At 48.0% G+C, this 27,982-nt stretch overlaps 1 protein-coding gene across 2 annotated transcripts in view; it reads left to right on the top strand.

Annotated features, from left to right (window-relative positions):
* Positions 1 to 27,982, top strand: part of rarga (retinoic acid receptor gamma a) — a 40,115-nt gene that overhangs the window by 6,957 nt on the left and 5,176 nt on the right. The window contains exons 1-7 of one of the 2 annotated variants that reach the window (XM_048982878.1): positions 2,871 to 3,002; positions 13,953 to 14,106; positions 23,684 to 23,832; positions 24,119 to 24,260; positions 25,420 to 25,583; positions 25,949 to 26,125; positions 27,379 to 27,583. In XM_048982878.1, coding sequence (XP_048838835.1) covers positions 13,962 to 14,106; positions 23,684 to 23,832; positions 24,119 to 24,260; positions 25,420 to 25,583; positions 25,949 to 26,125; positions 27,379 to 27,583 — 982 coding nt within the window. In that variant the 5' untranslated portion in view covers positions 2,871 to 3,002; positions 13,953 to 13,961. Of the gene's footprint in view, positions 1 to 2,671; positions 3,003 to 13,952; positions 14,107 to 23,683; positions 23,833 to 24,118; positions 24,261 to 25,419; positions 25,584 to 25,948; positions 26,126 to 27,378; positions 27,584 to 27,982 lie in introns of those variants that run through there. The other variant, XM_048982877.1, reaches the window with a different exon arrangement.

Genomic DNA, 27,982 nt, shown 5'->3' with positions numbered 1-27,982 from the left:
CCATCCATCCATCTTCTAACAACTTATCCCCATCAGCCATGTGGTTATATATAGGGGTACCACCAGTCTGCTAGTGTGTTAGGATTAAAACTGTCATTGTAATTCTTTATTTTACTGTAGTATGGATGTATTATGTGTGTCATCCATGAGTTGGAATGGCAGAGATGGCTACTCAGGTGAGCTGTCCGTATTTACCTCTGAACCGACGCTGCCGCAGGAAAATCAGTGCAGCCCGGGGTTCCTCTGTGTTATGATGAGTTATTAATCCAACGTATCTCATACACGTTGACACCGGTGAGGGTGGGAGATGTTTATCTTCTCCTCTAGATGTCTGTTCGTTCTGCACATCAGGATCTGGCTGCGTAAATTTCTGAAGGAACTATGCATCGACGTTCCCTTACATTCTCCACAGAAACTGTATTCTCATACGCTGTCATGTCACTTTACTGGAGGAGAATGATAATGACATATTAAACTTATACAGTGCTATTTAAAACCCAATTATGCTCACAAAATTCAAGATAGACATACAAGACAAGCAGGCAGACAGACACAAGTACATAGCCATGAGCAGGATGGGAAGGTGATCATTTGTTGCGCAAAAATGGATCGTTATTCTACGAATGAAGGGAAGAAACTTGTTATTGTAGACATTACAATGCGGACAAGACAACAGAGTAATGCTTCCATATCAGAGCAGAGACTTAGCTGCATGTGTGTTTGTGTATATGTGTGTGTGGCCAGTCCTTGTGTGGCCAGTCCTTGTGCGCATATATTACATTGTGGGGACCTTTTGAGAACATTTTTCCAGTCCCCACATGGGAAAAAAAAAATTTGCAATAAAAAAGTTATGTATTTTTTATTTATTTTTTTTGGCTACTAATGGTTAAGTTAAGCGCTTGGTAGGTGTCAAAGTTATCATACTTAAGATTAAGAATTTGCACATAGAAATGAATGGATGATCCCCACAGAGATATGAATACAAACGTGTGTGTGTGTGTGTGTGTGTGTGAGAGAGAGAGAGAGAGAGAGGCCTTGTGTGAGAAGGCCGGTGAGAGAATGGATGACAGGAATGAAGATGAACTGAAACATCAGGAACAAAAGAGAAAAAGAGAGCAGAAGCTGGAGAGCAGTAGACAGACTCTGAGGAGTGTGGCCGTGCTGGGCAGGCTGGCAGAGGGGCTGGCAGAGGGGCTGGCCCTGCCTCTCCTTCCTGAAACGTGGCCGCTGGACCGCGGCACACATGTGGAACAGTTTACCGTAATGGAGGTTGAAATTAGCGGCGGTTTGAAGCTGCCTGCAGCCATAGGCTGTAATTAAGTGCCTCTGTGGAAAGAGAGGAGGGAAAGGAAGAGGGGGAGGGGAGCGTTGGAGGCGCATGTGTTTCGGGTACATGTGTTTCCTGTCCTGGGCAGAAAGATGCCCTGCCACCCCATACTGCCCCCCGGTGTCCATACCGAGTCAGTTCACCTCCAGTTGTTCTGCTTGCTTCAGCAGTTCAGCTGTGCATGCTGCCTGCTCTCTTTTTTTCCCCCCGCTGTGAATTTATTAGCAGCAGTTTTCATATGTTTTCCCGATTCGCCAGCCGCAGCAGTTCCAAAAGCATAGAATTTTCTGGACTCCCGTCTTCCAAAAACCACATTAGAAAATGAGGCCACAGACGCCATCCGCTTACACAGTCACCCTGGAGACAGGCAAGTGAACGGGGCAGCTTCCTGGGGGCCTTCCTGCCGGGAGACAGATAGCCCTCAGCCCTGGCTAACCGACGGGCCGAGATCCAGGCAGAAGACAGGATGGGGAATCTGAGCTGGACCTCTATGGAGGAGGGCATCCGGAGGTGTTACCCGGATGGCTAGTCGAACCCATGTCTGGGTCTTGGGAATGGGCCGGCCTCCATGTTAAGTTGGCACTGAAGTCCTTATAGCAGAGTTCTACTGATTTAAATCATATGGCAAAGCATGAAATCACATCATAGTCTGGAGTACTTTCCAAACTGTAGAAATGAGATCCCACCCTCTCCCCTCAGCTGAAGTGCACAGGGTTGAATATACTTTGGCAAATTTTAGGCCAAGCTACAGTTGCTCTGCATGTGCATCTGAAAGTAGTATTGTAGTAGTGGTGGACATTAGTGATTGAGATCATTGCTGGAGATCAGCAGTGGCTATCAGTGCTGGGTATCAGTGCAGGAGATCAGCAGTGGAGATAAATGGTAGAGATGAGAGGTGGAGCTTAGTGCACGCTCATGGTGTTCTGGTGTCTCACCCAACCCCACACATGCTATATTTGTGCTTTTGACGGTGTGCACACAATGCGCAAAAATTGGGGTTTAATGCGTTCATTGTTCATTGTGTTTATTATTGACAGTGTGCACGCTCTCTGAAGTCCTCCCTCACCAACCAGATAAAGGTGCATTAAAATGAGACGTTCTTCCTTTTCCTCTCCTCTTCCCTTTGCTTGTTTTTTTCTTTCTATTCCTGTGTTTTTGCTTAAGAGGGGATGTATGACCTATTCAGGTACAGACCATGTGGGACGGTTACATTTGCATTTATTCTTAAAGAGACTGATATTAAGCGGCAGACGCCATGATTCAGTAATTATGGCGCAATGATGGTAGGCTTACATTTTCTCACCCTCGTCTTCACTCTTCTCTCCTCCCTTTTTGGGTCTGCAGCTGAAAGAAACCCCACCCACAGCGAGCCTGGCCACCTGCTCAAACCAGGCCTCACAGCTGCAGCAGCCAGTAGAGGGCAGCGGTAATTGGTGTGAGATCTACGTTCCGGCCTGGGAAACTAACGCTTCTGCTGCACGGAACCGGATTTACTCTCCGTTTGCCATGGCGACCAATCGGGAACGGCAGGTGGGCCACATGACTGGCTTCCCACCGGCTGTCTACCCATTCGCTTTCAACTCCATCAGAAGCCACTCCCCCTTTGACCTGCTAGCCAATAGCAGCCTTTTTGGCCGGTTTGGGGCAGACCTACCTAAGGAGATGGCAGCACTTTGTAAGTGAACTTTTGATTATTGATATTTCTGTGTGTGACATACTCTCATGATGACATCCTGTTACTGCTAGGTACTTGCAACTTCACAATCTTTGCAGTGGCACATTCAGTAATCCCTCCTTACTGTACACATATAGGCATTGTGTGTGGAATGCAGTGTGTGTGAGGGATTTGTGTGGGATGCAGTGTGTGTAATACGGACGGCATGTGTGAGGGTTTTGGTGGGATGCAGTGTGTGTAATACGGACGGCATGTGTGAGGGCTTTGTGTGGGATGCAGTGTGCGTAATACAGACAGTGTGTGTGAGAGCTTTGTGTGGGATGCAGTGTGTGTAATACAGACAGTGTGTGTAAGGGGTTTGTGTGGGATGCAGTGTGTGTAACACAGACGGCATGTGTGAGCATTTTGTGTGGGATGCAGTGTGTGTAATACAGACAGTGTGTGTGAGGGCTTTATGTGGGATGCAGTGTGTGTAATACAGATGGCATATGTGAGGGCTTTGTGTGGGATGCAGTGTGTGTAATGCAGACGACATGTGTTAGGGTTTTGTGTGGGATGCAGTGTGTGTAATACAGACGGTATGTGTGAGGGCTTTGTGTGGGATGCAGTGTGTGTAATGCAGACAGTGTGTGTGAGGGCTTTGTGTGGGATGCAGTGTGTGTAATACAGACAGTGTGTGTGAGGGCTTTGTGTGGGATGCAGTGTGTATAATACAGATGGCATGTGTGAGGGTTTTGTGTGGGATGCAGTGTGTGTAATACAGATGGCATGTGTGAGGGCTTTGTGTGGCATGCAGTGTGTGTAATACAGACGGCATGTGTGAGGGCTTTGTGTGGGATGCAGTGTGTGTAATGCAGACAGTGTGTGTGAGGGCTTTGTGTGGGATGCAGTGTGTGTAATGCAGACGACATGTGTGAGGGTTTTGTGTGGGATGCAGTGTGTGTAATACAGACGGCATGTGTGAGGGCTTTGTGTGGGATGCAGTGTGTGTAATGCAGACAGTGTGTGTGAGGGCTTTGTGTGGGATGCAGTGTGTGTAATACAGACAGTGTGTGTGAGGGCTTTGTGTGGGATGCAGTGTGTATAATACAGATGGCATGTGTGAGGGTTTTGTGTGGGATGCAGTGTGTGTAATACAGACGGTATGTGTGAGGGCTTTGTGTGGGATGCAGTGTGTGTAATGCAGACAGTGTGTGTGAGGGCTTTGTGTGGGATGCAGTGTGTGTAATATAGACAGTGTGTGTGAGGGCTTTGTGTGGGATGCAGTGTGTATAATACAGATGGCATGTGTGAGGGTTTTGTGTGGGATGCAGTGTGTGTAATACAGATGGCATGTGTGAGGGCTTTGTGTGGCATGCAGTGTGTGTAATACAGACGGCATGTGTGAGGGCTTTGTGTGGGATGCAGTGTGTGTAATGCAGACAGTGTGTGTGAGGGCTTTGTGTGGGATGCAGTGTGTGTAATGCAGACGACATGTGTGAGGGTTTTGTGTGGGATGCAGTGTGTGTAATACAGACGGCATGTGTGAGGGCTTTGTGTGGGATGCAGTGTGTGTAATGCAGACAGTGTGTGTGAGGGCTTTGTGTGGGATGCAGTGTGTGTAATACAGATGGCATGTGTGAGGGTTTTGTGTTGGATGCAGTGTGTGTAATACAGATGGCATGTGTGAGGGCTTTGTGTGGCATGCAGTGTGTGTAATGCAGACGACATGTGTGAGGGTTTTGTGTGGGATGCAGTGTGTGTAATACAGACGGCATGTGTGAGGGCTTTGTGTGGGATGCAGTGTGTGTAATGCAGACAGTGTGTGTGAGGGCTTTGTGTGGGATGCAGTGTGTGTAATACAGATGGCATGTGTGAGGGTTTTGTGTGGGATGCAGTGTGTGTAATGCAGACGGCATGTGTGAGGGTTTTGTGTGGGATGCAGTGTGTGTAATGCAGACAGTGTGTGTGAGGGTTTTGTGTGGGATGCAGTGTGTGTAATGCAGACAGTGTGTGTGAGGGTTTTGTGTGGGATTCAGCATGTGTGATGCGGACAGTGTGTGTGTGATACTGACAGTGTGTAAGGGCTTTGTGTAGGATGCAGTGTGAGTACAGACAGTGTGTCTGACAGACAGAGATGGAAAGAATGTCACAGATGTCCGTATGATGTCACGTAACTCTGAAGGTTTAAGACACCTTAAATTTTGAAACAGGTTATTTGTAAATACGGTGGAATCTGTTCAAAGCAGGACAGTAGGACTGCCGTAGTACAGCGTCATCAGGCAAAGGCACGGAGTAGTTTGGCAACAGTCATTAATCTCCTATTTAAAACATTTGGATTCTCTAATAGTTTTGTTTCAGCCTGGTTTATTTAACTTGGGTCATGCTGCCTGATATTTATTTACAGGTTTGATTTGAACTCTTTTCAAATCTAAGTTGACTCTGGGATTCCTGCAGATGATTTGCTTTTATTTCTAAGGCTGTGGTGCAGTTACTCTTTGATGACTTGTTGTAGTTTTATATAGTCCTGGATCAATAGCAGTTCTCTAAGCGTCATTGTCAGTTTTCTAAAGAAAGTCTGTTTCAGATTTTTGTTCAGGTTAATTGGTCCAGATGAATTAATAAGACTCCAGTGAAGTTCATATTTCAGCAGTTTTCACAAAAAGTAGTTTTCAGGTCTCAACTACAATTTTCAGTAACAATTTACATTATCCATACCTACATTATACATTCATTATGTATTCATAGGACATTCATAAAAACATGTAAGTATACCTTTACATCCTAACATACTTTAACCGTTTTAGTATCTATTAATAACGAATATTGTATGATTATACTACTACAATGTTTTTTATTATCATGTAATGTTTGTTATTAGTGTATTCTAAAGCCATTAGGGTATCTTAGGATGGTAAGCTATATTCACATACTGTTTATGAATGTTCTATGTATGCATTATGAAGGTGCAGTGAATATTCTACTTATGCATTATACATTATAAGGCATTATGAATGTGCAGTTAATGTAAAGCGTTACCTAATTTTCTGACTGTTGTGTTTATTTTTATTATTATGTTCATGTATGTTACACACCTTCTTATCCTAGGGTCTGAGTCACACACACACACAGGTTTGTAATTATATCTTTGTGGGGACTCAAATCCCAACATGACAAGCTTAACCCCTACCCAGCCCTAACCTTAACCGTAAGTAACCAAGGAAAATACATCTTAAGGCATTTTTTTTTTTTTTTTTATTGCAGTCACAGATCTTTGCGGGGCCCTGAAAAATGGTCCCCACAACGTCAAAATAATAGATTTCTATTACATTGGGGGGAACATTTGGTCCCCACAATGTAATATAAACATAATACACATACACACACACACACACACAGGCACACATAGTCACACATGCATATTTTCATAATAATCACCTCCATCTTCTATTAGCATTTCAAAGAACTCTTCCAGGAACAGCGCTAAGCTATACTTGGGATTTGACCAAATTCCTCGGCCTTGTTATTCTTCTGTCTCTGCAAGCCAAGCACCTCATTGAGGAGTAAAAGCAGAGCTGGAAGGGAAAATGTGTGCAGCAGATTAATTACAGAGCAAACAGCTTTCATCACTGTATTCTGACAAGCATATCTGAGCCGAAACAGCTCCTTAAGGAAAGGGGGTGCTTCTCGCCCCCCCCCCGCGGCTGCATCATTTGGAGTAACGCCCACTGGAACAAGCATCTTTTGTCTGATTGGACAGACTCTTTCTAGGACAACCTAAAAGCAACCAATAGCGAACTTCTGATTTTGTAAGCAAGCGACTGTTTACAAGCAGACATCAGAGTAAAGGTCAGGTTGATCTATACAAACATCAATTCCATCATGGTCCATAGGAAGAAAGTTGTACTGTGACGGACAGGCTGCCCATCTGTGTGGACTGGCCGGGGGGAAGGGGGGGGGGAGGGGGGGTGGAGCCAATTAGTGTAATTACTTACTTTGGAGTCTGGGCTTTATTTACCCTTTTTGCTGTCACATGGGTGTTATGTTGGGGCCTTCGGATGCAGTCAAGTTGCTTTTGAAATCCTTTAGTTGGAAATTATGCTTTACTTTCTTATTGGTTTGTTATGCTTGTACTTCTTTTTTACTTACTGTAATGCACAGCTCTTTAATTCATAATGTGCTGCCTTATTTGTCATGGCCTAAGAACTGGTTACGACAAGGAAGCCTCCCCTAGACCCGCGACAAATAACAGCGAAGGCAAGATCTTATGGACAGAGAAGCAGCCGATGCCGTATCTACCTGAGTTAGGGTTGGGGCACTCGGCGCTCCTCATGGAGCCCTGATATCTTCTGAACAGGACAGTAGTGAAAAAAGTACTCAATTTTCATACATGAGTAAAAGTTCAGATACCACAAAAATCTGGTTTTGAAACACTTAAGTTAGGGGTGGCCAATCCTACCCAGAAAGGGTCGCTGTGTATGCAGGTTTTCACTGGGACTTGCTAATTAGGTTACTAATTAGAGGACTGATTGGCTGAAGAGTCCTCACACCTGGGTTTGAACAGCTGACCTAAAGGTTATCCCAAAAACCTGCACACACAGCGACCCTTTGCGGATAAGATTGGCCACCCCTGCTTTAAGTGAATGTAACTTCCCTCAATCTGCCCTCTACTGCCCCCTGGAGAGTATACTACAAATCCACCTTCCTTATGTTGGATACACACACATACACAAAGCCAAAATGCTGATATATATGCCAGCACAAATATATTGACGCATGCTGCCATAATTAAAAACACTCGTGCCCTAAGCTGATAGACACATGCAAGGACATAGTGGTTACACAGACTTCAGGAGCCTTGGGGGTTCAAATTAGAGACATTCTGGTGGTAAGTGGTTTAAGATGGAATGGAAAAAGGAACATTCTGGAATGAATGCCACATGGAAAAAGGCAGGAGTGAAATAAAGGTTACTGTAATGTTGATGGTGCAGAGCACAAACAGCTCATTGTGCGTAATTATTTATTTATATAAAACTGCAGTGCAGAGTTTGGGTGGAAGCCCGGGTCTCCTAAACTGGCAGAAGTCTGTGTGTGTGTTAGTGAGAAGAATGATTCTGTGTGTTGGGGGGGCGGGGGGATATATTACATTGTGGGGACTAAATATCCCTACAATGTGATTAAAAAAAAAACCCTGTTATTTTTATGTTGTGGTGACATTTTTTTCAGTACGAACAAGTCTTCAGTTTTGCATTTTGTTTGGTTACTTATGGTTAATGTTTGGGCTGTTAGGGTGTGTGTGCGCGCTCTAGCGTTTAGCCGGCACGCCCCTGGCCAGGTCTCTCAGATTGGCTCACCGGTTTCCAGCCCCTTCCGGACCTAAAGTGTCTCCCATCAGATCGTCTCTGTTCGCTGGCTTTCCTAAGGAAAGTGTAGATACACTCACTTGTCATGCAGTCATTGTGAAAGTGCCTTTGTGAGCAGGCGGCTGCTACAGAGCTGATCATGGTGGCGAAAATGCTTCTTTCTCTTTGTGTCACCGTCTAACTGACGACACCGGCCTGCTCTCGCTTACTCACACCAGAGAAAAACAACATGCAGAGAAATGTATGGCATTCGCTCCTCGCATCTGCTTGTCTGTGTATCTTTCCGTCTGTCATCCCTGGGCCCTGTGCTCTGCTTCCTGTCTTTACCTTCATTCCTCAGTCACCTTTATCTGTAGCATCAAGGGACAAGGGTCAGTTAGGATGCCATCGTTGTGGGGACCCCAGCAAAGCTGCAGGCTGTGTGTCAAAAAGAAATATGCATGTGGCCATTCCAAAGCCCACTTTTAAGGTACACAAAGGTTTATATTAATAAAAAGACTGATATTCATCCAACTTCCATCTTGCACCCCTTATCCAGTAAGGGGGTGTCAATGAGTATAGACATCTATTGGCTCGTGAGAGTGAACTCTGGCCCGCTGTGTGGTGAAGGGTGCCATCCAGGAGAGCTGGGAAGGGGGAGGAGTGTGGCCTGGCAGGGGGAGGGACTTGCACAGGCAGTGGGGGAGAGGCGATTTGCAAATCAGACGCAGTGATTGCTGAAAACCATGTGTGCTGGTATTGAATAACCTCGGCATAAAGTCATGTGAAGGAAAAGAGCCGCTGTGGGCGATGGCCAAGGCTGATAGCGCTGAGAGACGCTGCACAGATTAGTGCTTTTGTGACTAGCCTTTGATCACGATCCCTCAGTTCAAATGGGCTCCGTCTCACGGGCCAGGTCTCTGCAGCTCCCGCTCTGTCTTGGGTGTGAATCCTGTTGAAGCCACGCAGCACGCCTGAGCTGTAAGCTGACGGCTCATGCATTTCAGCCTGCTGATAAGATCAGGTGCTTTTTAATGGTCAGGAGCTGTCGCGGCTCCGCCCAGGATCACCTGGGATGATGGATGTGCCGGTGATGGAATGCGGCCTGTTTTGGGAGCGTGCAGACGGACTCGGGGAGCCGGTCACGCCTCGGCGACTGGGAGCTGGAGGCTGCTGGGAAAGCATGAGTCGCCCTCCAAGCGAGGCCAGGGGGGGAGCCACACGCAGAGGGAGACAGAACCGGGGGAACGTGGGAACCACCAGCAACAGGAATGAGAGTAACCTCTGCACTGTGACTCCAATTTACACGCAAAGCAAGAAAATTCGAGAGCCTGTTTGTCCCAGAATACAGCCCTGCTTTCCTCTCTGTGCACACAGAGGGAGGAGGGAACCACCCCAAGCTGAGAGAAAGGGGGAGGGAGGTAAGAGGAGGGGAGTAGGTATGGCTGAGGTAACGGGGGGGAGACGAGGAGACAGCAGAGGGGAAAGAAAACAGCAGGAAATGCAACGGGGGAAGTCGGCAAGGGGGATGGAAACAGCACGAAGCAGAAAACAAAGCTGTCTGCGTGTAACACAAGACAAGTGAAAGAGAAGGGGTTTGGTGCTGGTAGGAAAAAGAGGCTGAATTATCGTGTGCGGAGAAAAACAGCATGATTCGGGCGCCGGGATCAACGGGCAAGTAGAGCGAGAAAACAAGAGGAGGGACCAAGAGAAGCAGGCGAAGTGAGCGGGCTGGAGAGGGCCAAGACGAGTTTGGGGGAAAGTTAGGGATCCAGTGGGGGTTTCACAGAGAGTTCAGCCTGGGGTAGGCGGGATTCTGGGGGGGTCAGAACTGGAAACTGCGTGTGCGTTAAATGTCGAAAACTACTGGGCTGACTCTCCTGGCTTCATGTGAGAGACACCTACTGTGAAATGAGTCCTGTTTCGATTAAAGAATGAATCCACATAAAGTATCACATAAAGGAAGAGAATCAGCCAAAATGAGATCAAACCTTTCATGAGACGGTATAAGAGGAACCCCAGGTGTAGGTGTATCAGGGACATTTCAGGTGAAGCTGATTAGTAATATTTATATCAGAGTATCTCAGCTGGTTTAGCTTTACGACCCACAAATTTAAAAATTCATCATATCTGTATAATCCATAAAACTTGGTGGGGGCGGTACTGATGGTTAAAGAACAATAACTTTCTGACATTAGAAAGAAAAAAAAAGTTTTTAAACTACATACCATGCAATACGTTTAAAATGGTCCCATGAGTTACGAAACTGTGTTTTATGCAGTTGGCGTGTGATTTGGGGGGTGGAGTTATCTTCTTAGTAAGTATTTGGTGCATCAAAATATCCTCTTAGAGAATGGCTACTTTAGAAATCTATAAATGCTTCTGGTAAACATGCATTATAATGCAATAATATACAAAGCAGTTATTAAGCTGACAGATTTGCTGAATTTAGAAAGACTGATCAACACCCTCCCCCATCATTCATTCTCTGCTGGAGCTCTGTCTCCCTCTCTCTGTGACTCTCTGCAGCAGCCCTGTCTCCCTCTCTCTGTGACTCTCTGCAGCAGCCCTGTCTCTCTCTCTCTGTGACTCTCTGCAGCAGCCCTGTCTCCCTCTCTCTGTGACTCTCTGCAGCAGCCCTGTCTCCCTCTCCCTGTGACTCTCTGCAGCAGCCCTGTCTCCCTCTCTCTGTGACTCTCTGCAGCAGCCCTGTCTCTCTCTCTGTGACTCTCTGCAGCAGCCCTGTCTCCCTCTCTCTGTGACTCTCTGCAGCAGCCCTGTCTCCCTCTCCCTGTGACTCTCTGCAGCAGCCCTGTCTCCCTCTCCCTGTGACTCTCTGCAGCAGCCCTGTCTCCCTCTCTCTGTGACTCTCTGCAGCAGCCCTGTCTCTCTCTCTGTGACTCTCTGCAGCAGCCCTGTCTCCCTCTCCCTGTGACTCTCTGCAGCAGCCCTGTCTCCCTCTCTCTGTGACTCTCTGCAGCAGCCCTGTCTCCCTCTCTCTGTGACTTTCTGCAGCAGCCATGTCTCCCTCTCTCTGTGACTCTCTGCAGCAGCCCTGTCTCCCTCTCCCTGTGACTCTCTGCAGCAGCCCTGTCTCCCTCTCTCTGTGACTCTCTGCAGCAGCCCTGTCTCCCTCTCCATGTGACTCTCTGCAGCAGCTCTGTCTCCCTCTCTCTGTGCCTCTCTGCAGCAGCCATGTCTCCCTCTCCATGTGACTCTCTGCAGCAGCTCTGTCTCCCTCTCTCTGTGCCTCTCTGCAGCAGCCATGTCTCCCTCTACCTGTGACTCTCTGCAGCAGCTCTGTCTCCCTCTCCCTGTGACTCTCTGCAGCAGCCCTGTATCCCTCTCCCTGTGACTCTCTGCAGCAGCTCTGTCTCCCTCTCTCTGTGACTCTCTGCAGCAGCCATGTCTCCCTCTCCCTGTGACTCTCTGCAGCAGCCCTGTCTCCCTCTCCCTGTGACTCTCTGCAGCAGCCCTGTCTCTCTCTCTCTGTGACTCTCTGCAGCAGCCATGTCTCCCTCTCCCTGTGACTCTCTGCAGCAGCTCTGTCTCCCTCTCTCTGTGACTCTCTGTAGTAGCCATGTCTCCCTCTCCCTGTGACTCTCTGCAGCAGCCCTGTCTCCTTCTCCCTGTGACTCTCTGCAGCAGCCCTGTCTCCCTCTCTCTGTGATTCTTTGCAGCAGCCATGTCTCCCTCTCCCTGTGACTCTCTGCAGCAGCCCTGTCTCCCTCTCTCTGTGACTCTCTGCAGCAGCTAGGTCTCCCTCTCTCTCTGACTCTCTGCAGCAGCTCTGTCTCCCTCTCTCTGCAACTCTCTGCAGGAGCTTTGACTCTCATCTCTTTTTGACTCTCTGCAGGAGCTTTAACTCTCTCTCTGACTCTCTACAGGAGCACTGACTCCCTCTCTCTGACTCTCTGCATGAGTTCTGCCTTCCCCTCTCTGTGACTCTTTGCAGGAAGTTTGACACTCTCTCTCTGACTCTCTACGGGAGCTCTGACTCCCTCTCTCTGACTCTCTGTAGGGGATCAGCCTCCCCCTCTCTGTGAAGTACTGTTGACATGCAGCTTTAAATTCTGTCATGATGGCTGCTTTTTGTTTGCTCGTGAATGTCTACATAATGCTATTAAATAAAATATATCAGGTTTAGAGAAGAACAGAATTGAGGCGGATGACAAATTACCTTGAGGGAAGCCCATTTGTACACACTGATTCAGTGGGAATACCTGGGAAGGTGATACAGCTTCAAAATATATGGAAAAAGAGGAACTACAGGAAAGTTCATAAAGGGAAGTAAAATGGAGGGTGGGTACATGAAAAGAAAAAAATAACAAAAAGCAAAAGAAAATGAGAGAGGGCAGAGTGTTTATAGAAAGTCTTGCCAGAAGCACAGATTGACAGGAAATGGTGTCTTTGCTGGCGCTGCCGGGCTGTACCACCTTCACCCAGCTAATGGGGGGAGACATCTTCAGAACAGCTTCAGGACACTGGAGAGTCTGTCATGGGGAGGGGGGGGAGTAAAGGGATTCATAGGCTTTTTTTTCTTCCAAAGCTGTGCTTCACACAAGGCTAATTCGAATCAATGAAATTTTGCACGTCATATGTGTGTCTTCCTGTGTGTGTCTGTGGGTGCATGACCTTGTAAAATTTATATACAATCTCCATAAGTAAAATTTATATATGATCTCTTAATGACAGACCCAGATAAGTATAACCCCCATTGTTCAGAGTTTTAGATGCTCTCATTGCTAATATTGGTCCATGTCTGCAGACGTTTCTCTGGCAGTGACTCCGGCATAAAGGGAAATGTTGTGGGTGGTAAGCGCTGGATGTCAGCATGCATTAACCCCTCATCCGGTCCTGGGCACTCACGCTCTGTCATACTTGCTCTGTTTGGGATGCTCCTGCCAGGCTGCGTGTCTCCTCTGCGCACAGCCTGAACACGCCCTGTCCTGGGACCCCGTGGGTGCACTATAATATGGTTATGATTAGTGCTGGGGGTGGGGACTCTCACAAGGAAATGGGAGGGGGTGCAGCATGATGGATGACCGGGAGGGGGCTGTTTGTTTGTCATTGTAATGGAGGGTAAAGAAGAAAGATACGGAGAAACAGAGAAAGGGAGGCAAGCTGAAGCTACTCCCGTGAGCACATGAGCCCTCCCCGGGGCCACTCTCCACATCCCTGTCTCTCTCCCTCTCCCTCCCTCTCTCTCTCTCTGTCTCCCCTCCGTCCCTGCTCTCTCCTCCAGCCCCCCTCCCCCCCCCCCCCCCCCCCCAGCAGTTGGTTTGCTCCGCAGTGTCGCGAGGCAGACAACGCTGTGATGAGCTGCTATTTAGGTCTGTTACAGCAGGCAGAAGGTAGCGTACCAGGAACAGCCGGCGGGCAGGGCTGAAGCGGCGCTCAGGCAGGGCTCAGGAGCGTGGGCAGGGCAGGGCGGTGGAGGGCAGGCTGAGGCAAGGCTCGGGAAAGTGGGTAGGACAGCAGCTAGGGCAGCTTAGGGCAGTGGAGGGCAGTGAAGTAGAGGGTAAGGGCAGAACGGAACCAGTGCCAGGGGCTTAGCAAGTACACGGCCCACGGAGCTGAGACGGGGTCTGGAGCATCAAGGAGAGCCGACAGCTTTATTTTTCGGCAGGGGGGCACTATGTTTGACTGCATGGAGACCCTGGGGATGGGGCATCGGCAGCTGTACGATGTCACTGACAGGGGTCCCTGTGTCCTGCGCAAGAGCGCCCCCTTCTTCCTGGGACTGGAGTCCTTCACCTGGACCGGCGCCGCCAGCGTTCCTTGTAAGTGGACCCGGTCCGCATAAACTGTGTGCAGGACTCAGGTGTACAGGATTCTGGGCCTGCAGGCTCTGGGGCCGATACCAGGGCTGCTACATAGATACCAGTGTTCAGCAGTTAATTTTCATGTATTTGCTCATACCTCTGCTACAACTCCTATCAGTGTTCAGCAGTTAGTGTTCATGTGTTTGCTCATGCCTCTGCTAAGGCACGTCCTCAGTGTTCAGTAGTTACTGTTCATGTATTTGCTCATACCTCTGCTACAACTCCTCGTCAGTGTTCAGCAGTTAGTGTTCATGTGTTTGCTCAAGCCTCTGCTAAGGCACCTCCTCAGTGTTCAGTAGTTTTGTATTCATGTGTTTTGCTTATGCCTCTGCTATGGCACCTCCTCAGTGTTCAGCAGTTAGTGTTCATGCTTTTGCTCATGCCTCTGCTATGGCACGTCCTCAGTGTTCAGCAGTTAGTGTTCATGCTTTTGCTCGTGCCACTGCTATGGCACCTCCTTGGTGTTCAGCAGTTAGTGTTCATGTGTTTGCTCATGTCTTTGCTATGGCGCCTCCTCAGTGTTGAGTAGTTTTGTATTCATGTGTTTTGCTCATGCCTCTGCTATGGCACGTCCTCAGTGTTCAGCAGTTAGTGTTCATACTTTTGCTCATGCCTCTGCTATGGCACCTCCTCAGTGTTCAGCAGTTAGTGTTCAGTAGTTCGCTACACGTTCTGTGGGGTCAGTAAATCAGCCAGAGTGTGCTTAGGAATGGCAGAGGCTCTCCATATTGGTGGGGGGCCCAGGCTGTACCCCTACCCCCACCTGCTTTCTCTTTTTCAATCTCTCTCTTATTTTGGTCCCCTCATTCATCTCTGGGACTCTGACTTCAGTGCTGGGGGTGTCTGTGAGACTCAGTGAAGTTGGGGATTGGGGGTCATCTTGGTGAACATCAGAATCCCAAGTGGAAACACAAAACTACCGGACTACAGCTTTTCACATTAAAGATCCAGGCTCCTCAATGTCGGACCCCAGCCTTTCACGTTAAAACCCCCGGTTTCTCGACGGCAGACCCCAGCCTTCCACCGACTCCGTCTCTCTCTCTCTCCAGCTCTATTTGTTGTACCTTCTGCTTTTTTGTTCCTTTTTTCCAGCCTGAAGTGGTCGTTTATCTTCATTAATCGTGAAGACACTGCCATTTCTGTGGCTGTCAGGCCCTCTGTGTCTGCCTTAATGAAGACAGATCTCCTGTCACACAGGGCTGACGGGCAAGCTGCAGGAATCCGGCCAGCTCGAGCTCGCAAGACGCCATCTTCCCGGGATAACGAGATGGGATTTGTTTATTTAATCAATCAGGCCCCAGCAGCCTTCCCTCTTTGTTTTCTAGGTACTCGGTCTCTCTGAAAGTTTTTTTGTTCTGGGAAATAAAAGAGATGGAAGTGTAGCTTCACTGTAGTGCCCTTAGGGAGGTCTGGTGTCAAGTTTCAGCCTCTGATGGGGTGCTGTGCCTGCCCTCTCCCAGTTCGGGGGTGGGGGGGTCGGCTGGGCTGGGACATGACTGTGTATGAACACAGGAGCGTCTCAGAGAAGCCAGGACTAGGGGGCAGTCTGCCTGCACTCTCCCTGTACAGGGGGGGTCATGACTGTGTATGAACACAGGAGTGTCTCAGAGCGGCTGGGACTAGGGGGCAGTCTGCCTGCACTCTCCCTGTACAGGGGGGGTCATGACTGTGTATGAACACAGGAGTGTCTCAGAGCGGCTGGGACTAGGGGGCAGTCTGCCTGCACTCTCCCTGTACAGGGGGGGGCATGACTGTGTATGAACACAGGAGTGTCTCAGAGAAGCCAAGACTAGGGGGCAGTCTGCCTGCACTCTCCCTGTACAGGGGGGGTCATGACTGTGTATGAACACAGGAGTGTCTCAGAGCGGCTGGGACTAGGGGGCAGTCTGCCTGCACTCTCCCTGTACAGGGGGGGTCATGACTGTGTATGAACACAGGAGTATCTCAGAGCGGCTGGGACTAGGGGGCAGTCTGCCTGCACTCTCCCTGTACAGGGGAGTTAAATTCTGTTATGCCAGGATATTCTTTACAATTTGTTAAATAAGCTGTTAATCAGTTCACTGTGCTTTTGAGCTGCTTTCGTGGAGTCTGACACTGACAGTTTCATATTAGTTTGCTGGACCCATCAGCTTACGTTTCCTTGAATGTGATGCGAGTTTCTAAGTTTTTCAAGGTCACATCTCGCAGGTCTGACATTTCAGACACTGCCGTAATGTTCACTGTTTCATGTGTATTCATGATCACAACTTCAGATCAATACACACACATGGTGCTTTCCATTTTAACTGCTCAGAATTTTCAACTGGAACAACCCTTGAAGTTGGTGTTCTGACTGGGAAAGTCCGAGGGAACCTCCTCAACCCCGACCTCAGAATTCAAGATGGCTCCAGCCATTATCAACAGAAGTGTGTAGTTATATATTGTTTTTTAGCACTTATGTGTTATTAATCTCTAATTAAATAAGTCATACACACAGTACTGTCTGACATCTATCTATGTATATGTTGTTAAGGTGTTTGTCAACTGGTATTGCTAACAATGGATAATAATGAACCTGGCTAGAACTGCCATTGCTAAATGGCTCTCCGACTTGTTGTACTGGAATGCAGTTAACTTGGGTATGACATCATTTCCAGCTCTGACTTTCAGCTTCCGAGGTAAATAGAATGCAGCATCAACAGTCAGTCTGTGATAGTCCCGTCTGGTGTCACATTGCTGTCTGTGATGATCCCTGTTGTCAGGTTCCAGTCCACAGCTTCCTGTCTGTGACAATCCCTGTTGTCAGGTTCCAGGTCCCAAGCTTTCCACATCACAAAGAAAACTGGGGCTATCAGTTATTCAGGAAGTAGCAGCATGAGTACATTAGTAGCATAATTATTTCCTCTTTATTAATTAAACCCCAATGTATTTATTGTTACCGACACAAAGCAACCTTATCACCAGAAGAATAAAGCAGGTCCTTCCCTTGAGGACCACTGATAAGCACAGAGGCTCCTGTGCATTGCATTGATTTTTAGGATGGATTATTCGCATTGTTAGTAGCTGTACTTACTCTGACACTATCATGGAGCCCAGACGTGCTTCGGTGATGAATTGTCCTGCGTGCTTTAAAAAGCTCAGGCTTGTCTAAATTACAGTCAGGAGAGACTGATGAGTGTGGCTGAAGTCACACACACACCGACACACGCACACACACTCGCGCACAGACACGCACACGCCCATGTACAGATACACATACAGACAAACACACACAGGCATACACATTGTGTTACTTAGTTGTGTCAGTTTACTTTCTCCCCTTTGGCTTATTTCACTCTGGTCTCTGTGTCAGTTTACTCTTTCTCTCTCTGCCCTTTAACTTCATTTTGAAGTGTGAATTGTATGCAAGCTGGCGGCTGGCATTTATGCTTCATTATGACAGCTTCCTGAATGGGAGGGTTTCGGGAAGGCAGTGCATATTCTGCTGGAGACGCGGCTTTAGTTGTGGATGAATGGCAAAGAGCTTCATTCACAGCACCTTCTGCATCACTTGGCAGGCTGACACCTACTGGGGGGTGCCGGCGCATATGACCCTGTCTCTGCAGCCCTCCCCACCCCCCCAATCCCTCACACAAAGCCTGCCGCACAGGGCACCGCTTACCGCCCCCACCCTCACTGGCAAGCCATCAGATCACTCCATGCCAACAAGCAGAAATCACACAAACGACATGAAGTGTGAGATAGCAGCAGATGAAATGAGGGTCTTTTAATGAGCATCGTTTTTGGTGACAGTGGCTTTATCCTCAGTGAGGTAAAATGACACCCAACTGTACTGCCATCACTGCAGAGTGTTTCGCTCTACTTTACCCTGTCACCGCAGTGATTTACTCTACACTACCTCATCCCTACAGGGTGACTTACTCTACTTTACTCTGTCACTGCAGAGTGATTTACACTACTTTACTCCATTGCCGCAGAGTGTTTTACTGTACTCTACCACCGCTCAATGTTTTGCTCTAATTTACTCCATCTCTACAGAGTGTTTTACTCTACACCATCATTGCATTGTGATATACTCTGCTTTACCCTATCGTCACAGAGTGATTTACTCTATGCCATTACCGCAGAGTGTTTGACTATATTTTACTTTATCACTGCAGAGTATATTACTTTGCTTTACCATGTGCATTCTCTTACTGCAACCTGAGCTGTGAACTGGACTAGGAAATTGTGAAGTGTCGGTTTCTCCATTCCACACCTGTCTCCTGCAGGAGGCAGGAGGTGACAGGGAGAGAGTAGCCTAGGGGCAAGAAGAGACACAGGGCCCCTTTCAGCACTGGTGCTCCAGCTCTGAGGCATCGTAGCATCACAGCATACGGCTCGTGGACCTGGTGGTAGGGGGCGGCTGTAGGGCCACGCGGCGGGATGCTGGACCACGCTGGCAATGGCATTTGGGTCCCAGCATGTACCGGCTGGTTGGCCATGCGGATAAAGCTCACTCAGGCTCAGATGGAGATCTGTACTGTTGAGTGTCATTACAGGGACACACTGAGACCGGCTCTCTGTGTCATTACAGGGACACACTGAGACCTGCTCTCTGTCGTTCCAGGAGCAGACTGAGACCTGCTCTCTGTCATTCCAGGAGCAGACTGAGACCTGCTCTCTGTCATTCCAGGAGCAGACTGAGACCTGCTCTCTGTCATTCCAGGAGCAGATTGAGACCTGCTCTCTGTCATTCCAGGAGCAGACTGAGACCTGTTCTCTGTGTCATTACTAGGACACACTCATCCTTCTTCAGATACTGATTATATTTAGGCAGCCTATAGCTAAAAACTTTATCACACAACTGGATATTTTTCCTGCAGAACTGCAGGTTGAGCAATCGGCTTACAGACATCAAGCCTTCTGGTACCCAGACTTGCCATCATCAGGCTTTTAGTCACATTTTGATTAGAACACAGCAGCTTGCAGGGTGTCAGACATAACAGGCTGCATGGGAGCCTTTTACAGCAACGCTGAGCTTCTGGGTGTTGTCATTTTACGGCTGTGTGAAATCCTGCTTTGTCTTACAGCCGGTCATTGCCAGGCATTGGGCCAAATGCTGGCTCAGTCTCAGTCTCGTTGGAAGCATAAATAAATATTGGGCTGGCTTTATGAGGAGGTGGCAGCCTGCTTTTATTGATCATTATTATCACAGACACACACACTCACATACTCGCATACTGCAGTCTTTGGGTTTGTTTACAAAGGCACATGGTGAGACTGTTTCCTGTGGGGTCACTTGGGGGAAATCAAAGCCCCCCATTGTAACCTTCCCACCAGGCCTGCACATTCATATCCAGCTTTGTTGAAGTGAAATCCAGCATCCTGTCAGCATTTTATATACAATCAGGCACTTTACTCCCCCAGTGCCTACCCATCCATGTTCCAAACCCTTATCCTGAACTGAGGAAACCAGGCTGAAATATGGGCCTGGACTGGGGAAACTGGGCCTGATGGACTGAAAAATGGGCCTGGACTAGGAAACCAGGCCTGATGAGCCCAAAGATGGGCGTGGACTGGGAGAACTGGGCCTAATGGACTGAAACACAGGCCTGGACTAGCGGAACTGGCCCTGATGGACTGAAAGATGGGCCTGCACTGGGGGAACCAGGGGTGAATGGGTGAGGGAGATGGAGGGGGAGGATGGATGCCAAAAGAGGAAGTGTAGCCCATGAGAGGGACAGGCGGGGGGGGTTGGATCCAGCACACTGCAGTGACGTGATTCCCAGGCGTCCGGCCGTCCTGCACAAGCCGCTGACCCTGGCTCCACTCACCACCTTCCCCCTCTGCTGTGCTACATCGTGGGCCTGCTGCGCGGCCTCCTGTTCGGCGGGGGGGTGGGGGTCCATGCCCAGCCAGGGCTGGGCCTGCGCGCCGCTCAGTCTGTCGGTCTTGCTGTTCCCGAAAGCTGCACGATCTGTTCCCCCTTCTGGCGTCGCCCCACCGCAGCTCCTCCCAGCAGGGCCCCCCTGCATGGTCACGTGGTCTGACATGCCCCCCCCATATTAACACAGCAAGTTTCAGAATGAAAGGCTGGGCAAATCTGTCCTTGAATGAAAATTCAGATGCTTATATTTTGTCATGTCGCAGCCAAACATATATAAAATGCTTGTTTCCCCCCTGCAGATGTACACAAAAACACAAACCACCGCAGACACACCCAGATACTGTCCTTTTGCTCACAGAGTCATGGAGGCCTGACTACGCATCCACTCGGAAGAAGTACTGCTGTAGTGGGATCCGTCAGAGCCAGCACGTCATAGGCAGATCTATCAGATCCGTCATAACAAGATCCTTCAGAGTCGCCGCATTGTAGCGTGATCTGTCAAATTCAATGTGTCGCAGCAAGATCCATCAGAGCCGGCATGTTGTAAAGGGATCCGTCAGATTTGGTGTATCACAGTGGGATCCATTAGAGCTGGCATGTCATAACGGGATCCGTGAGATTTGGTGCATCGCAGCAAGATCCATCAGGGCCGTCATGTCATAACGGGATCCGTCAGATTTGGTGTATCACAGCGAGATCCATTAGAGCTGGCCTGTCATAACGGGATCTATCAGATTTGGTGTATCACAGGGAGATCCATTACAGCTGGCCTGTCATAACGGGATCCATCAGAGTTGGTGTATCACAGGGAGATCCATTACAGCTGGCCTGTCATAACGGGATCCATCACATTCAGTGCGTCATAGTGGAATCCGTCAAATTCAGTGTGTAGCAGCAAGATCCGTCAAAGCTGGCATGTCGTAACAGGATCCGTCAGATTTGCTGTGTCATAACGAGATCCGTCAGATCCAACATGTCATAGTGGGATCCAGGTACTCCCGGGTCTCTTTCCAAATGCAGTCTGTCTGGTTTTGCATGTGCGGATTTTTCAGGTTGTGCCTCTTGATACATTAAATCGTTTTTGTGATTTACGCTCTGTAAATTCAGGCCCTTAATATTTGGCCTTTGCCTCATGTTGCTTTGCATACTCACATCTCAAAGCGCTGATAGGCCGACCTCTGCTACAGCCGACACACTCGAGTTGCCGTGCCATGCTCAGGCACATCATGCCTCTTGTGGGGAAAAATGATGACAACATCCCCTTTGAAAATATACCATCCTCCCTCAACATCTCCCTAAATAAACCCGAACCCATAAACACTCATGCAAATGAACAATCAAATAACTGGAATTTATATTCTCCCAAAAATTACTGATTGTTTTGTTGGATGGACATCATTTCGAGATAATTTTGAAAGACTTCTAAAGAGTACTGTATATGCAGTATATATTCATGCATTGTTCAAATGCATATGTACACATGTTCAGGGCCACCTCAGCCTGTCAGTCCATCACCGGCCAGCTAGAAGCTCTCAGGCTGGGCAGTACCATGAAATCGAGCCCCAGGCCTGATAAGGAGGCCTCCAATTTCTGTGGGCCTTGTTTACTAAACAGAGTAAAATGCAGGAGGTGGGGGTAGATTTATTCTCTCTTTCAGTGGGTGGGTATAGCGCTGAATGATGTTCAGATGGGTATGTGAATGCAGTGAGGGGTCAAACACAGCACCTGGTTCAGGTTGCTGACAGAAGCTGCTCGCTTCTTTCGCTCTTCTTTGTTCCTTTCTCTCCTTATCTCTCCGCTGCCCTGAGGCTGACATTTCGTCCCTTTAGGAGGCCAGTCAGCATTTTGCTGAGAGCTTCCTGCCCTGCGCCTCTCGTCACCCGTTCCTGCAACATCAGTCGACACTGAGAGTTCTCTGTCACGCCAGGACGCCTAGGGAAATGTTGGGCAGTTTCGTCTTTTAATTTGTGTGAGCTTTGTCATGTTAATCTGACCGAGGCTCAAGATCAGTCCTGAAATGTCTCACATGTGGCCGATTTAAGCTTCTCACCACATGTATTTTCACACAGCTGTGGTGCCTCAATGAGGATCCTCGAGCCCATTGAGCCTGAGAGATATAAGGTGTCAAATAAACTCACGTCCATGAATGAAGGCTTAGCTGGGGGTCTGATGCACCGGGATGCAGCGATAACGTTTCAGCCTGGAATGGGACCTTTGTCCTTGGCTTTCCCTCGCTCTCTGTTTTATGAAGGTCTCCTCTGCGTGCCCTTTGACGTCTCCTTGCCCTTGTTAAACGCTGAGCTGGTGTTTTGGCGGAACCCTGGTGTCACCGTTGGGTGTGGCAGGTTGACTCCTGTAGCCCTGTCCTTCCCATTGAAGGGGTGACACGGTTGAAGTTTGGCTTTTGGGGCCTCCTGGTCTTCTGTTTTATGATTGGGAGGGGGGTGGGCCTTCTTATAGAATGGGTCTGCAGCTGCTGGTGTGAATAGCTGCCCAAGGTGACCAGGTCCCAATAAAGCGCCCCCAACCAGATGAGGGCCCCCTTCCCAGCCATGGGACCGGTTTTATAGGCCGACTTACGAGCCCGGGCCCCTATTAAAACCTGGCAGGGCCACGCTGAGGAATTTAGGGCCAGGAAGCAGGAGGAAAATGGGTTTATGTGTCAGAGGGTGTAGGGCATGAGGGCAGAGGCTGGACGGGGTGAGCGGGAGGTGAAAGATAAAGGGAGTTGTGTGTGTGTGTGTACATATCTGTGTGCATGTGTTAATGTGTTAGTGTGCGTGTGTGAGTGTCAATGTGTGTGTATGTATGTGTGTGTTTGAATGGGTGAGTGCATGTGTAAGTATGTGAGAGTGTGTGTAGGTATGGGTGAGTGTGTGAGTGTGTGTTTGAAATCTGTGACTGCAATGAAAAACTAGAAATTAAAAACTTTTGTATTTTGTTTAGTTACTTATTGTTAGGGCTGGGTAGGGTTAAGGTTGTCATGGTTAGCGTTAGCATTTTTACCATAGAAATGAATGAGCGGTTCCCATAAAGATGGGAGGGTGGGTGTGTGGGTGAGTGTGTGTATGGGTGAATGTGTGTGTGTGTGTGTGTGTGTATTGGTGGGTGGGTGGCCCAGTCCGTATCCCTGTCAGTACTTAGCAGATACGATAACTGGCTCATACCTTCACATGGCCCTAAGCCTGTTCATGTTATTCCCATTAAGTCTTTCACTTTGAGGGACCAGCAGAACATTTGCTGGGTTTTAAATGAGCGACCGTTAGCCCTCCACCCAAAGCCAGACTGCTGTTGATTCTCCCCCTCCCTCTGTTACATCAAGTTCTTTGTAATCCATCCATCCATCCATCCATCCAGCTGTCCATCTTTCAAACACTTATCTACTGCTGAGTCACAGGGGCATCTGTTTAATCATCATCCTTCATTCAGAAAATCACATTTTGTTGTTTATTTGTCTCTCTATCACAGGCTGTGATTGCCTGTCCATGGCTCTGTCTGTCCCTGCTGCTTTTACCACTGTCTCTACATCATTGTTCATCATTCAGTAATCTGCACTTATCCAGTGCCCGCATCGCCCTACTGCTCAGATATCTGACGTGTGTCCTGCCTCTCTTTGAGGGGCTCACACACACACACACACACACACACAGGTTTGACAATTGCTGTCTATCTCTCTGCCTGATGCAGCGGTGGAAACTCAAAGCTCCAGCTCCGAGGAGATGGTCCCCAGCTCGCCTTCGCCTCCTCCTCCGCCGCGTATTTACAAGCCCTGCTTCGTGTGCCAGGACAAGTCCTCAGGGTACCACTACGGCGTGAGCTCCTGCGAGGGCTGCAAGGTGAGGCCCGGGGATGCTGACACACAGGCTGTCGCATACAGAGGCACTGCGAGCCAATAGAGAGAGGCGTCAGGATGGTACTGAAAAGGAAAGGAACAGAGGTCAAGCAGAGGAGACGTATTAATGTTAAATTTGTTAAAATAGAAGCAAAGGGAGCAGACCACAGCAGCAGCAAGCATAGACAGCTTTGCTGGAGTCTCACATGCGATTAAAGCGAATAGCACACAGTGCCCCCTGCTGCTCGGACGTGGGCACTCACCCCTGTGCTGCATTCCTTCTGGTCCAGGGCTTCTTCCGGCGCAGCATCCAGAAGAGCATGGTGTACACCTGCCATCGTGACAAAAACTGCCAAATCAACAAGGTGACCCGCAATCGGTGCCAGTACTGCCGGCTGCAGAAGTGCTTCGAGGTCGGCATGTCCAAGGAAGGTGAGGGCAACACTGCCGCTTCAGCGCCCCCGTCATGTGACCAGCACTCAGCCTATTACAGTACAGCATTCATTCATTATATAACTGCACAGCGTATCCCTGGGATACAGGCTGTAATGCAGCATTACAAATCTCACTTTCTTACTGAAGGGGTCTCCTACTTTGGGTGCTACCATCCATGTTTTATTGTGGCTGGTAGTTGCATTACAAATATCATGCGACTGAAACTGCATTCAAGCATTTATTAAAAATGAGTCTGACAAAATGGGGGAGCACCGATGAGGCAGGGTTTGTAGGCAGAGCGAGGCCAGGTTTAGAGGCAGAATGATGCAGAGCTATGAACTTGTATTACTGATTAAATAGATGCTATTTTTAAATGCTGCAATGGCCATTAATTTCAGGTTAATATTTACTTTAAGTAATTATATCCACAACTCTGCAGTGTGACTTTGGGGTCGGTTTGTACTGTCAGTCTGTGGACTGCACTCGGTGTATTTGCTCATCCCCATCATTCTGTCGTCACATACCTAATTTCAGGGATGTTGCCATAGTTACCGGGCTTTTCCACTGTGTGTGGACCTCAGGGGCTGTACAGCCCAGCCAACCTTCTCCATGCAGCTGTTAGCCCCCCTGTGGCCAGCCTCTGACATTACAGCTGTCTTCTGAGTTCTTGTGTGAAAGCATGTGCATTTTCATGAGGTCACATTGTGCCTTTGCTATAACTGGATATCCTGAGAGGAAGGAAGGCGGGGTGGGTTGGGGAGGATGGTGACTTTGGGACATTTTCTCTCATTGACAGACTGGATTCAGTGGGGATGAGAAAAGTAAGAGATATATTACAGCATAATATGTGTATCTGGCGCCAGTAGCTAATTGTATAGCAAAAACAGAAAGATAGCAATGGCAGCATCAGAGACATGATCTCCTTGTAGTGTAGCAAAACTTGCTAATCGTTGATATTGTGTCATTTTCAGACCAGGAGAGCCTAACAGAAGAGATCAAACCACAATGCATCCATTCCTCTCTTTCTGTTTACTTTAAAAAGACTGTGTATGATTCATGAAGTATCTGATTAAAAGTTTTAATGCTGTTTGCATTTACCTCCACACCTTACCCATGAAATTGCTCCTCATCTTCTACTTTGCCTGCCCTCCTCCAGCAGTGCGCAATGACCGCAACAAGAAGAAGAAGGAGGTGAAAGAGGAGGTGGTGGTACCGGAGAGCTATGAGCTGAGTGGAGAACTGGAGGAGCTGGTCAACAAAGTGAGCAAGGCCCATCAGGAGACGTTCCCATCACTATGTCAGCTCGGCAAATACACCACCGTGAGTGTCGTCATCATCTGGGATTTTTCATGGGGTGTCTTCTTCATCGGGGAACAGCCAAGAGGTGTCTTCCTCATTGGGCATTTTCCATGAGGTGTCTTCCTCATCGGGGAACAGCCAAGAGGTGTCTTCCTCATCGGGGAACAGCCAAGAGGTGTCTTCCTCATTGGGCATTTTCCATGAGGCACCATGCCTGTCTTTTTATCCCTATTCCATTGCCTTTGTTGTCTTCTTTGTGTAGCTCTTTGCGTAACTTTTTTTTACCTTGCATCCCCAAATTTGAACACTCTCTTCTTTTCTTCTCTGTCTCCCTTCCTCCACTCCCCTCGTTGTTCTTGTTGCCCCCTGGGGTTCCTCTACCCAAGAATTCCAGCTCAGACCATCGGGTGCAACTGGACTTGGGCCTCTGGGATAAGTTTAGTGAGCTCTCCACCAAGTGCATCATCAAGATCGTGGAGTTTGCCAAGCGCCTGCCTGGATTCACCTCGCTCACCATCGCCGATCAGATCACTCTGCTCAAGTCAGCCTGTCTGGATATCTTGGTAATTGCGTCTTGTACTCTGATGAGTTTGAACAGTTTCCTTGACCACTTCTATTGAGCAAAGCCGAAGTTGCTTCACCAAGCAAATTAATGGCCGGGTGAAATTTCATGGTTTGAGTTACGAAACACAAGGATTCAGTGGAACATTTTTTGAATATAATTCATAAACATTTGTAAGAAATGGAGTTTTGTATCTGACACTGTGGTCAGGGGTGTTGAAAGCAGGGGGGGCCGAGGGAACATGTACCCCCCAGTATTTAATTTGGCTTCCTTTGCCCCCCCCTCAAAAAAGAGATCTTTGCACATTACATTTAAGTGATTAAGTTGTGTCTCCCCCAATATCAATCTCTTTCCTACACCATTGACTGTGGTCAGAATACATATGCACTCAAAATAAGTTACACATGGGACATGTCCCAGAAAAAAAGTCACGAGTGAGTTACATATTGTTTTGAAGCCCAAAGTGTTACTGAAGATTCACATTCAGAGTATGAAGTAGAATCCCGTTACTACAGGATCACATTTAGAGGATGAAGCAAAGTATTGTTACTACAGCGTTGTATGTCGGCTATGAACTGTGGTAGTAACATTATAAATCAACCTCTCTGAGTCACTTAGAATAAAAGTGAAAGTAAAGAAAATCTCTTTTATTTATTATTATTTTTATTTATTTATATTTTTTATTATTATTATGCTCCCATCACACTCTGGCACACATATACACAAATTGAGATATATGTTGATATACATACATACCATGAAATAGGGACATTTCATAAATAATAAACACAAGACAATTCTTTCTACTAGCGTTTGAAGAATCCTGTTGGGTTTTGACTTTATTCAACGGCCTGTTGGTTACCCCCATTGGTGATTGGTGGTGCAGGACATTCTTCCCCATTTTGGGTTTCACTGCTTTCTACACGTCAGATTGTTTCATTTCTGACCAGTATGGTAGACTGCTAACTGCATACAGGACAAACACAGCAGCAGTAGGCACCCCTGGTCCTGCAGTGCCGGTATCCAGCAGGCTTTCTATACTACCTGATGAGTAACTATCTGCCTGAGATCAGGTGTGGTTCATTAAAGACCAGGTAGGATGGAAAACCTGCTAGATATTGCAACTCCAGGATCAGGGTTGCCTACCCCTGGTTCACAGGCTCTTTTGATGTTTCTTCCTCCTCTGTTTATCATTATTTATCTTACATATGATTCACACTATGCTCTCTGTCACCCTCTGTTGTTCGTCTGCAGATGCTACGGATCTGTACCCGATACACTCCAGAACAGGATACCATGACCTTTTCAGATGGGCTGACCCTGAACCGCACCCAGATGCACAATGCTGGGTTTGGGCCACTCACTGACCTGGTGTTTGCTTTCGCCGGCCAACTCCTCCCCCTGGAAATGGACGACACCGAGACGGGTCTGCTCAGCGCCATCTGCCTCATCTGTGGAGGTACTGCAGTGAATTCCCCACTCCACCAGTGAACCACAAACCGGCTCCAAATGGTCTACATGGAATTATAATTCAGCTCCCAATTTTATGATAAAAAAAAACATTTTATACCCTGCTACTAAGGTTATATTTCTAAAATTGTTGCTTCCTGATTGGCTGCAATTTCCCTCATTATATTCGCAACATTGGCTTTTCCTCTCTGCACTTTAAGCGACTGACTATAACCGCGTGTGTGATTGGTTATTATTGTCCTCTCTGTACTATGTGACTGATTGAATAGACTGTGGTAGTGCTGGTTACACCTGGTTTGCATGCAGAAGGTCCTGTGTTTGAACTTAATTTTGCTGCAGGTTACAGTGTGACTATATAGCTTGCATGTGACAAATAAAACCCTTGGAA

This window comes from Brienomyrus brachyistius, chromosome 18 (genome assembly GCF_023856365.1).
Source record: "Brienomyrus brachyistius isolate T26 chromosome 18, BBRACH_0.4, whole genome shotgun sequence".
Classification (NCBI taxonomy): domain Eukaryota; kingdom Metazoa; phylum Chordata; class Actinopteri; order Osteoglossiformes; family Mormyridae; genus Brienomyrus; species Brienomyrus brachyistius.
The sequence above is the reverse complement of the archived record's forward strand: the minus strand, read 5'-3'. Positions and strand labels throughout refer to the sequence as shown.